This window comes from Buteo buteo, chromosome 17, assembly GCF_964188355.1.
Source record: "Buteo buteo chromosome 17, bButBut1.hap1.1, whole genome shotgun sequence".
In the NCBI taxonomy this organism is placed as follows: Eukaryota; Metazoa; Chordata; class Aves; order Accipitriformes; family Accipitridae; genus Buteo; species Buteo buteo.
In genome coordinates, this window is record NC_134187.1 from 3,172,812 (window position 1) to 3,185,521 (window position 12,710).

Below are 12,710 nucleotides of genomic sequence, written 5' to 3' on the forward strand. Positions count from 1 at the left end.
AGCATCCCTGGGGCACCACAGGAATCGTGGGCAGAGCAGGAGGTGGGACGAGCAGGACTTCTCCAACCCTGCTCCTGGCACGGTCCCACGTGAGTCAACGCTGCTGGGCAGAGGGGCCAAGCAAGCTCATGACACCTCTCTCCCTCCAGCCCCGTCAGGCTGATTCACAAATCCTCTTGGAAGAGTGATGATGACCCAGCCGGGCTGCCACACCGGCCATCTCGGCACCGCGCCGAGCACCGTGCCCTTGTGCTGTGCTGGTGCAAGAGCCACCACAGTCCACGGTGCTGGTAGGACACCCAAAGGTATCTATTTCATTCCCCCAAAAAGGGAAACCAGTGGCACGTGGATGCCTGAGGGATGGGCAAAGGAAGAGGCAGCGTGTGCTATGGGAGGACTGTCTCCAGGGGGGCCACAAGTAGGGGATGGAGAAGGACCATAAGCACAGGACAGGGGCACATTGGTGCCTCCCCAAATACTCAGCATCCCACCTTCTGGGACCACGGACTCCCCGAGTCAGAGATAATTCATTTATGGGAGGCAAACCAGCCCAGTTGCGTTGGGGTGCGTTGGGTTAGGTTGGGTCGAGTGACCTCTGGAGACCCCTTCCAGCCAACACACGTAGGTGGGCATCACAAAGTGCGGTAGGAAACTCGCTCCTCCACTTTTTGGGGCCGCAAGCAGGAGGACACAGCCTGGGAGGACACTGCTTTGGGAGGGGGTGCATGGCTTAACCTCACGGACCGCGGGGACACAGCCTAATTTCATGTCTGGCAAGAGCAGGCTGTGATGTTGGTCCACGGACCACGAGAAGGACTAAGCTTTTCTCTTTGCTAGCGATGCCTGAAGGCCACCGCTCAACATCCACCTACAAGAGCACCCTTGACACAGCTCCCCAAATTTGACCCACACTCCATTTCTCAGGCCTCGCTGCCTTGATCCGCATTTGCACCGAGGACCATTTACGTGGCCCTCACGCTGTGGAGCATCTTAAATGGTGCATCAGCACGAACTGTGAAAGACAGCCTTAAACGTGAACAAAACCCACGCTCCAGGCACTGGCACTCGCTCCGTAAATAGGCAACAGCGTTTGTGCTCACCAACACACCAACGGCAAAGCTCTGCCTTAACTTCACCGTAATATCTACATAGGACCTGGCGTTAAAAGGCCGTATTCATGAGATGGCAAAAGCAAGATCAGAGCCATCAAAGTGACTTGCTGCCCCTAAAGACACACCATGAAAAGTGAAGGTATGCGTGCCTCGAGTCGGTTTGTTAGAAAGTAATCCACAATTTGTAAAGATAACCACAGATCTTTTTTATTTAAAAAAAATGGAAGTAGAAAAGTTTGGCTGAAAATATTAAAAAAAAAAAATTAAAAAAATAGCACTCGCACAGGAAATGTTTCTGTTTTGAAAACTTTGTCAATAGCTACAGCAATTTAAATCATAAAACAATCATAATATAAAAACATATTTATTTAAATTAAATATTTTATGCAAACTCATATCTACACTCATTCAAAATGCATAGAGTCACACAAAAAAGATGGAATGTATTAGCTTAAAAACCTGTGAAGTTGTGGGGTTTTTTAAGTATTATTTGCAATTATTATTAATATATGTTTGGGACTGAAACCAGAAAATCATAGCCACGCTACTAACTAATCATTACCAAGTGCCATACAGTAAACACTAAGATTAATCATGTCATATAACTGATTTAAAATAAAGCTTCATCTTTATGAAAAGGAAGAGAACTCGAGCAATACAAAATCCGAGGGGAGGAATAATGGAAGGAATAAATCAATGTACAGCTTTATTACAAGCAATAATATGCCGGAGTTAGAAGAGGCATTGGGCACTGCGGCTCGAAACGTGAAGCATTCGACTTCAAAGGATATTTGATAAAAAAACCTGTCTGCTACATCATCACCTCTTTGCCAAAACGCTCATCCCAGGACCCATTCCCAGCCTGGCGGGGAGGGCAGCTCACGCCGCCCCTCCTTTGGGAGCTCTTTTGCTGGAAGCCCAAGGGAAAGCCGTGGCGGGGATGGATGCCGGCCGGATCCTGCCTTCCCAGGTCTTACCCTCCTCGGGAACACACAGGCTGAGCGCCCTCGGGGCTGGCTGCCCCCCTTGCAGCCCCCCCCCCCAGCCCTTCCATCCCTGGGGCCAGCCCGGCAGCATCCCTGGTGTCCCATCCGTCCCCTCGGCACGTCCCGAGGGATGAAGACCCCAACTCGTGGTTTGGGAGCAGGGGGATGGGGGGTTCAACCAGGCGGGTCAGGTTGGCCGCAGCGACACTGACGCCAGGAGCCAAGAGCAGGGCAAAGCACTCCTGCAGACCGTGCGTCCCTTTACCAAAATCTTCCCTTTCCCCCCCACCCCATCCCTGCCTTTTCCATTTCCAGGAGGTTTTGCCCTTGCCGGGACTTCAGACCTGCTCTTTGCGGGATGCTGCCGCCCTCCCGACTCCAAAGCAGAGCTGGGGGTGCCCCGAAACGGGGGGGGCAGCCTCCCTGTCCTCCCAGGAACATCTCTGCTTTGGAAGAGGGACTTGGCCAAAGGGCTTTGGCGTTGGGAAATCCCCCCCGCCCCGGCCCCGTTGGAAGCAGGGCGCCGGAGGCTTTGCACCGGCGGTGAGCCGACGACCGAAATCCTTTACCTACGCCACCGAGGAGATTCCACGGCCCTCGTGGTTCGGACTCGGTCACCCTGAGGGGCGTTGAGCGATGTCCCCGGGGAGCAACGCCTCGTAATACTGTGTCAGGTCCTTCCTCGGCCGGTCCAGGCGGCCCCGGCCGAGGTTCTAGGAGACGCTGTAGTTATTGTAGTAGGTGGCCGTGGCATCGGCGAGGACGGAGATGAGGCTGGTCTCGGAGGCGTGGGAGCTGCCAGACGCCGAGACGTGTCCGTTGACCAAGACCCCACCGTGGTGGTCGCCGTGGCCGGGGTTGTTGAGATACTGGTCGAACTCATTGCGGTCCATCTCCCCCAGGAGCTCGGCTTGGCTCAGCTGGTCCAAGGTGTCAAAGCCGTGGTGGTCGGGTGGTGGGGAGAGCTGGCCCAGGTGGGCATGGAGGCTAGGGGGGTGCAGGGAGGGGAAGGCGGGTGTGTAGTAGCTGGGAGGAGGAGGAGGAGGAAGAGGAGGGCAGCCGGAGGCCGGGGGGATCATGCAGGTGGCCGGCTGCGGCATGGGGCTGAGAGGGTGGTGGCTGCACGGGATGGAGCTGCCCGCGTACTCCGGAGAGTAGGTGGCTCCGGTGAGGTGGGAGCGGTGATGCTCGTCGGGGCAGGGCGAGGAGAAGAAGCTCTGCTCGGGGTCTATGGCGTCCAGCGGAGACATCTCCGGCGGGGTGGGCAGCCCGTAGGGGTAGGTGTCCACGCTGGTGCTGCTGCCGCTGCCCGGAGCCTCCCGGTATCCCCGAACGGCCGGCAGCCCCGGGCGAGGGGGGTACTCACCCGACCCCTCTTTCTCGCCCCCTGCCCGGCCGCAGGTCCGCTTCTCCGGCACCGCGTTTTGGTCCCGCGTCAGGCTGCCCAGCAAAAAACCCGGGTCCACCCGCTTGCAGATCCGCTTGACCTGTTTCTTCCGCCGGGGCCGGTATTTGTAGTTGGGGTAATCTTGCATGTGCTTCACCCGCAGCCGCTCGGCCTCCTCCACGTAGGGACGCTTCTGCGAGAGGCTCAGAGCCTTCCAGGACTTGCCTGAAACGGAGAACGAAACTCCCCTGAGCGCCCGTGGCGTGTCGGGTCGGGGGGGGGGAAAGGGGGCTGCCTCCCAAAGCTCGCAGGCACACAACCCAAGGGCAAGCTCCCACTATCCGAACTGGTGGACGTGGAGGACGCAGCCTGCAAAACCCGCAGGAGGACAGGAGGGCAGCGGGAGGGCGAAGAAGGAGGGTATCGAAGCCACCGTTAGGTCCACCAACTCCCCCCCCCCATCCCAAATCTCCCAACGGGGTGGGCTCAGGGTTAGCTGAGCCTCAACTGCAAATAAATCAGAGCAAAGAAACTCCCCCAGCTCCATGGCCTGATCTTGCTGTGCCTCTCTGGGACAGAAAGCCCGTTTGCTGAGCGGGGACGATGGAAGCCATGCCCGGCTGAGCAGGGGGTCAGGACGTGGCGTCCCTGGATGAATCCCAGCCCGTACCCTGCCGGGACTAGGGCGTACGGAGACCTGGGTGCCGTGACCTCGCTGCTCCTTGTTTGAGATACCTAAAATGTCCCCAAGATCCAGGACAGAGAAGCAGCACCGGGGCTGGGGGGTTGTATCCCACCGTGAGGCTACCCCAGGCTGTGCCTCGGGGTAGGGGGAGAAATGAGGATACAGATCAAAGCGTTTGGTGCCTTCCCATTGCCAAAGAGACAGCAGAAATAACACTAATAAGCTGAGATGCTGCACGGCAAAGCGGCGAGGAGAAAACCCAAACCACCAAAGAAAACACCGCAAAACTGTCCAGGGAAACACAAACTTTGGGTAAGAGGCTGGACAGCAAAGCTGTGTTGCAATTCGGGCAGCTCTTTCTCAGGCTGTCTGGGCCGGTTATTTCTGTTTGCCCTCTCGGTTTCACATAAAAAATGGGGATTGGGAGATGGGGGAAATAGTGGATGGGGAGGGGGGAAAAAATGCATATTCAAAATGGGTTGTGATCCCCGGAAAGAAACAGCAGAAACACCACCCCACCACCCCCGGGCATGCAATATTGGGGTGGGCTAGTGAGTTTGAGTACAAAGTGGGCCAGCAAAGACAGGCCAGGAAAATTTGGGGTTCCCTCCTTGCACTGCATTGGTTTTACACCCTCCCCGGCACAGGTTTTACACCCAAGGGGTGGCAGGGTGTGCATATAGGTGTCTGTCCCCTGGGGTGGGGGACACCACCAGGCTTTGCACCCCACAAGGCACCCCAGTGGTTGTTACCCCAGCGTGCTGGACCCGGGCAGGGCTTACACCCTGGGGAGCAGCAGGGAGGGTGCACGGGTCCCCATCCGGACAGGGTTTGCACCCCCAGGGATCGCGGATGGGTGCATGGGTGCCCACCCTGGGGTACTGGACCTGGACAGGATTTGTACCCCTTGGGATAGCTGGGTGGGTGCATGGGTGCCCATTCCGAATTACTGGATCCAGACGGGGTTTGCACCCCCAGGGATGGCCAGGTGGGTGCATGGGTGCCCAGCCCGGGGTGCTGGATCCGGACAGGGCTTGCACCCCATGGGGTGGCCGGGTGGGTGCATGGGTGCCCATCCTGGATTACTGGATCTGGAGAGGGTTTGCACCCTGTGGGATGGCCGGGTGGGTGCATGGGTGCCCAGCTTGGGGTGCTGGATCCGGACAGGGTTTGCGCCCCCAGGAATTGTGGATGGGTGCATGGGTGCCCACCCCTGGGGTACTGGATCCAGACAGGATTTGCACCCCGTGGGATGCCTGGGTGGGTGCATGGGTGCCCAGCCTGGGGTGCTGGATCCGGACAGGGTTTGCACCCCCAGGGATGGTTGGGTGGGTACATGGGTGCCCACCCCAGGGTGCACGGACTCCCCCCCCCCATCCCTCCCCTCTCCTCACCGAGCATCTTGCTGAGCTCCGCGTTGTGCAGGTCGGGGTTTTGCACGGCCAGACGCTTCCTCTCGTCCTTCGCCCACACCATGAAAGCGTTCATGGGCCGCCGGATTCGACTTTCGGAGCTTTTTTCCCCGGGAGGACACCGAGGGGGCGGCCCGGGGGGCAGCCCCTCCGTCGGATCCCCCTCCAACCTCTCCGACCAGGGGTAGGTACTCAGCAACGCAGCCATGACCCGGCTCCTCTTCTTCCCTTCCCCTTCTCCCTCCCTCCCCCCCCCCCCAAAAAAAAAAAAAAAACAAACCCCAAAACCCCAAATTCTCTCCTGCCTTTACCCGCTGCGCTGCCCTCGGGGGTCCCCGCGCAGTCCCAGCCTCCTGCCCCGGCCTCTCCCGTATTTATGAGCTCCTTGGAAAAAAAAAAAAACCTCCTCCAATGACACCGAAGGGACTCGCTGCTCCTCCTTGTTTGCAAACTCCTGAGCCCCGGCCAGGATGGTGCGGGGAGAAAACTTCTCCCCACCCTCTGCCTGGCATCCCCCCCCCCCCCGATGTGTGTGTGGGGGGGCAGCACCCCCCAAATCCCCTCCCCCCCCCTTAATTATTATTAATTTGTCTTATTTTGCCCGCTGAAAGGGTGAAGGGGGGGTGAGAAGGGAGCTGGAAATGGCCCTGCTACCCCCCCCGCGCACCTCAGCAGCCCTAAAACTTCAAGGCTGGGGGAAATGCAGAGAGAGGAGATGAGGGCGCTGAATTTTATTTCTTTTTTTGGGGTGGCCTGAAAAGAAAAGGAAAATGAACCCGAAAGGAAGGTCTCCAGAGGGGTGCAAAAGGTGTTCGCCCCCACAGCCCCCTCCCCGGGCTTTGGCAAGCTGCAGCGTGTCTGTTTGAAAGGGGAAATCAAGGCACGGGTCCTACAGGCAAGGTCCCCCCCACTCCCCCTCCTTTAACCACTAGTCCAGGCTGTGCTTTGCCACCCCATGTGGGTTTTCACCCAGTTACCCCAAAGTCCCAGGTCCCCTCGTATGGAAACTGGGACACAGTGAACTGGTTGGTAGGTGCTTGCCCAGCCTGCTTGGGGTCCTGAGTGATTTTTGCAGGGGATGGGGCTGGGAACAGCCCAGAGGGGTTGCAACATCCCCAGTCGGTCCCCACTACCCATCCCTGGGACATTGGGAGACAAAGGGCCGCTTCGATGCTTTGCGATCTTTTTCTTGCTGCTGCGTTTTATGGAGCGCTGCCCCATCCTGCAAAGCCACCCCAGCCCGGCTGGGATGGAAGCACCACTGTCACGCAACGGTATTTCCCAGTAAACCCCAGTTTGGCTCTCACGAGGACAGGAAAGTCACCCCCGAGAAGCATTCCCCCAGCTAGGACGAAGGATCTCCAAGAAAGCAACGGGATCAAAAACCCCCAGCCGGACGCCCTTGCCCAGCTCATCCCTGCAACCTGCCCCAAGGAATATATTTAGTCGCTCGATTCCTTTATGATTCTGACCCCCTGACATGGGCTGCAGGGCTGCAGCGGCTCCGCTTTGAGTGATTGTGGATTTCCTCTCCGCGCTGCCAGAAAGCCGGCGGGCTGGGGTGCGAGCTGGGAAAGGCATTTCCTTGGGCTGGCCATCGCTGCCCCGTCTAACCCCCAAACGGGGGGGGAAAAAAAAAACAAACCAGCACGGATCCCAAGCCGGGGTGTTTGTGCAGGTAGGCAGTGATTTACCACGTGCCTGGGTGTTCCTATTGACTCTTGTCAGATTACAAGTGATGGAGAGAGCGGTATGTAAATGGAAGCTACGCGGGTTCAGGATCCGCCTGGGTTTCCTGGTCTCTCGCCCCGTTTGGCACGGGAGCGGGATCGCCGCGGTTCTGGTTTCTCGTGGGTTACGGCGATTTGGGGGTCCGGAGAGGTGGAAGGTGCCAACTTCGCTCGCCGCAGAAGCAGCAACTGCCTTGTCTGGGCTTTTCCCCGGGACCGAATTAAAGCCCTGCGGAAGCAACAACATTTTCCAAAGGAACTGATTAAATCTATTAAGCTATTTACAAGTGGGCTTGATCAGAGCTGCGTTATCTGGGAATACAACAGGAAGGCAACTTCTCTTAAATCTAAAAGGCGCAGGAGATTTCCTGGTCTCAGGACAGATTTATAAACCCTTTACACACACACACACACACGCAGGCCAGCACATAGCAACTGCCTTTTATCTGTGTTTTGGAGCCGTACGTGCTCCCGGGGACAGCCCGTGCCGTCCCAGGCTTTACACAGCGGGCTCCGGTTCGCTCCCAAAGTCCCGTCTCACGCCTTGAAGTGCCGGGATGGGGCAGGGAGAGAGGATGCCAAACCCTCCATCCTGCTCCCAACGGGTCTCCCGGGTGCATTTTGCAGGCAGGAGTTGCTGCAGAGGTTGGCAGCAAGAGGTTGGGAAGAGAACCCGTAACATCCTTTTTTTTTTTAAAATTTCCCTTTACTAGGGGTTGAAGTGCGCTTAAAGAGAAACTGCCCGAAGTTGCAAGGTTTTATTTTGAGTGTGGTGTTACACCGCTCTGTGTTATTCTTTCACCCTCAGGATGCACAGGGCCTGGATATCATCAGTATTATAAAAATACCACCTCTATACTCGAGGCCCCGGAGGCCAGAGAATCTTAATAGTAGTAGTACAATATATCCCCTCAAGGGAGAAGAAAAGGAATGAACGAATTCCACTGGAGCCCTTTTACACGACATGCGGCAGTGCCTCCATCCCGTGCTGCATTTCCAAGGTGTGAGGACAGAAGGAAAGGTCTGGGGCGAGGAAAAAACACTGAGCAGGGACGGGACCCGCGTCCACCTCCTGCCTCTGATGCCTGAAAGCTCTCGGAGCAACTCACCGGCTTTTCCTGGTCCTCGCTATTCCCTCTGCATTGTGGGGGTAACATCGTTTGATGTCCCCCAGGTATCGCAGGGGAAAACTCAGGTGGCTGTACAGAACCCCTCTCCCAACACGCGTGCTGGGACTCCTGTGGGGTTGCAGGACAAAGAAATACTGCAAAATATTTCTCGTTTGGATTTTCTCCCATGCCAGAAGACAGCACCTTCCTAGGGGCCCCCACGCCACATTTTGAGTGCAAACAATAATAATAATAAACACTTTTTTTTCTCCTCCTCTCCTTTAGCACCTGGCATTCTGATTGCATTAGTAAGATGGGTTTCATTCTGCACCCTACCTAAAATGCTGGTTAAACCTGTCCTGTAGGAAGCTCTGCATTACATAAAGACAGCTGGGGCCATGTGAAAATGCCACCTTTTAATTGCGACCGTATCAGGGTAATTAGCAGCAGTCTGGAAAACCTCATCTTTACTTTTTATGCTTACCTTCTCCATTCTGGTGCAATGCTTACCTGTATCTGGGGCACAGGAAGAAGGAGAGCTCTCACAGGGCTTGGAGAGCAGGGAAATTACGGCTAAAAGCTACAAGCTAAAATAGACCGAGCAGACAAAGGGTGGAAGAAAGCTTTGTTCTCCCCGTTTTCACGGATGGGGAACAGGGGCAGCAACTCCCGTGGGTCAAGCAGAAAATCCGTGACCGAACCCGGCTTTCGCGCCGTTATAGGCGAGACCATCCCCGCTCTTTAAAAACATCCCTTTTTGGCATGGATCTGACATCTGGCATTTTACTCGGCTTGCAAACGGCGGGTCTTATTTTCACCAAGTAACCCCCCCCCCCCGCTTCAGAGAGAGAAAGTGCAAATCCTAAATTAGCTCAATATTCACATGTTCCTTAATTATTGATGAAACTCTCATCTCCCAAGGGCAGTTTTTGCAGAGCCAGCTGGGGGTTCCCAGCAGAAGAGCCAGCTCTCAGCAGTGCAGCTCCCAGCTGCTTTGCCACCGAGATAGAAGAACCGACCCTGCCCACCGCCTGTCCTCCCCGGGTCCACCAGGCTTTCCCCAGGGACCGCTACTGGGACCATTTATTTGCTAGGAGGAGAAACCAGAGCTTGCCCATTATACGGCCCGCAGTGAAAAATGTAGACAAAAAAAAGATGCTAAAATTTTCAGCACACACACTCATGGTGTGGAATACTTCTGCTCCTACTATTTTTAAACTGCAGCTTTAAGTTATCAAAAAAATATATATTGTAGTCCCTTTAGGTTAAAAGGGACTAGCAGAATTTCCTTCTTACACTTTAAAATTTATAAAAATGGACTAAGATAAGAAAAAAGAAACATCTTTGAGTGACTCAGAAGCAGAATTTAAGTTCTGACCTGCTGAGAAATCAAGCTCCAGTTTAGCATTGGAACAATCTTCCCACTTCTGCCACCACAAAAGTTTGTATTTTTACCATATTCACTAGACCCATGTCACTGAAAGTTTGCTTATCCCTACATGGGATGGGTACGGAGCCTTGGTTATTGTCCCAGTACTCTGTGAGCTCAGATCCTCGACCACTAACACTATGTGGATGCGATTTATAACCTTTTGCATAGCAAACCTCACGCTGCACGGGAACGAGGAGGAATTAAGCAAAGGGCTGCTTTGGATGCTAGCGATCCTCACGCTGCTTGAGGACACACTATTATAAGATCTTTTTTTCAAGACGGGCATGATGCTATGCAGCATTTCCAATAGACTGTGTGTGGTTTTCCTCTCTTCTTGGAGCTTCCTTCCTCCTCTTGGTGCTGGCAGGTTTGGAGGTCTCGTGACGTAAATTGTGCCTTTTGAAGGTGGATCCTTCAAGAACTTCAATCTTGTGTGTTTGAACAGGAGAAAATTGGCTAATTACATTGGTGCATTCAGCTAATTTTCTTTGCCGAGAGCTGATTATCTGAAAGAAGTCAGCACCAGAGCTGCCTTTTGCTTAAAGGAAAATTGCATTAATTGAACATGATGCTGAACTGTCCCCAAATGCATTTCTTAAATTTCACAAAGCAGCTGCATCCCAGATACCATCTAATGGACTGAAATTCACATAGAAGTAAAGATAGGCGGTTCTGAAATCTTAATGGGTTGTCTTGAAACTTGTACTTAACAGTATCATGCATCTATGCTTTAAATTAACCCGGGTTGTTACTACTTCTGCTTTACACCGGTTGTGTGTAAAGCACTACGGCTAGTAAGTCTTGGAAAGAAATTCAAGGAACGCTGCCTGTTCCACACATTTGGGTTGTCACGCAGCGTGCACCAGTGCAACCTCCCACCCTTGGCTCTGAGGAAGACCCTGCAGAGTCGGGCACAGCAAGATCAAAACAGCTGAAGCCCACACAGCTCGTGCAGACTTTGCTGCGATGCTGGTAGCAGGACTGCTTTTCCATGGCCTCTACTTTCCAGGATACAGTTTTGTGCTTGCAGGTATTTACAAGCACAAAAGTCAGCATATATATTGCTGTTCACAAAATTGCAATTGCAAATCACGTAGCTTGGCATGTAGCAGCCTTTGCACCGACAGTTAATTTCAAGGCTCAAAGCAAAGACCAACACTATACCTGCGAAGAATGGAAGTAACTCAGGAGAAACCATCATCTCTGTAAGGCTCCCAATGCGAAAAGGAGAATTTTCTTCTATGTCACTGGTGACCTGGGATTCCTAAAACTGAAAACATTTTAATATCTATGCTATGTGTGCATCATTCTCCATTTGGAAGTGAAAGCAGAGTGGCAACTCTCATTTTGCTTAGTTTCTAGGTAATTTCACTTGGAGGGACATAATTTTGTGCTGCAATGTGTGAGTACAATGGACAAATATGTAACAAAAGACCTAGCTGTTTAGAAGTCTTATTTTCACAGAAATGAAACCAAGTAATTTCTTTGTGCTTACATTCTGCTAATTTCACTATTTGGGTAATGATGTAATTCTTTTTCTTATGCTTTCTAAAAAAGACCTCCTTGCCAAACCAGAGTTTGGTTAAAACTGGACTCACAACCCACTATAAACAAAAAAAAAAAAAAAAAAATTTATTACTTTGAAACACGTTCCTGCTGTTTCAATCATCCATTTCACTAGACAGTATCTGGTTAAGAAGAGCTTTTTGTCGAGTAACGCAAAGTTGGCTGACCACTAACACACACAAAGCAGAGCAGCTAAATGAATTGCTTGTTTCAAATACTCATCTATTATGGGTTTTTTCCCCCCTACAACCCCTATTCTGCAGATGCTATTTCTCTTTGAGCTTGAAGCACATTAAAATCCCACATTTCCTGGGATAAAGTGAAATTCCCGCTTCTTGTACAAATAGAGAATCCTCTATTTGTAGCTGATATTTCAATCTGAGCCAGATTTAAATCTTAGGTACACTGTAGTTAACTGCAGTAACACCATAAATTTAAAAATTTATTCCTGGTTTTATTCTTTCTATAACTAACACTGGAATCTGGCCAAACACTCATAAGAATTAGCACACAGAAACTCATGGAAGTTTAATACAGAGAACAAACAAACAAGCCTAGCAGTACTGGGAGAAGGAAACCCTATTCCTTGACTAGCACCTTTTTAAATTGAAATCCCAGAGAGACTGTAAAGTTTAGCTGCTTAAGAGTTAAAAAAAAAAAATCATGGGAAACAGTCAGGCTTTTGGCTTCTACTAACAAACAAAAATCCAAACTGATGGTGAACAAGAAATTAGAAGGGCTGCTTTGCAGGGGACCCACAAAACGTAGGATGCTTCAATGTAACATGAAAAATTATTTTGCTGTCTTATTCCATTGAGGTTATTTTTTTCACCCCAAGCATGGAGCTTACTCAAACAACTCTACAGCAACCTCATGGTATTAAGTGGTATTTCGTTTAAGGAAGCCAGGGAGCGAGCCCAGTCACAGCAGCATCATAATGGCTAATATTTGTACAGCAGCGAAAAGCAAATGCTACAAGGGTTAAAAACTACTGGCATGCCAGGTGAAACACAGAGAAAGGCATCTTGTTCTCCCTTACAATAAGTAAAACTACTGTAATTTTGCTGCAATGAATGAGTATGTCCTGAGGGCAAGAAAGGTGCGATGCAAACCAAGCTAGCTTAGAAAGGAAGAGTTCAGCTGCAACTAAAACACGTGAAGCCATGTGGACTGTGTGCTGCAGACTAAGTTTCTTCCGTTGGACAATAAAGGCAGCTTAAGGAAATTTTTTCATATTAACATCTGCATCTTGACAATGTTTTTCAAACCACGTTAAGCAACTCAACTGAGC

At 52.2% G+C, this 12,710-nt stretch overlaps 1 protein-coding gene across 1 annotated transcript; it reads right to left on the minus strand.

Annotated features, from left to right (window-relative positions):
• Positions 1-1,303: 1,303 nt before the first annotated feature.
• SOX7 (SRY-box transcription factor 7) lies at positions 1,304-6,096 on the minus strand. The gene is made up of 2 exons (XM_075048929.1): positions 5,565-6,096; positions 1,304-3,710 (listed from the first exon to the last, which is right to left on the minus strand). The coding sequence occupies exons 1-2, from the start codon at positions 5,788-5,790 to the stop codon at positions 2,812-2,814; spliced, it is 1,125 nt and encodes a 374-aa protein (XP_074905030.1). The 5' UTR covers positions 5,791-6,096; the 3' UTR covers positions 1,304-2,811.
• Positions 6,097-12,710: the final 6,614 nt, after the last annotated feature.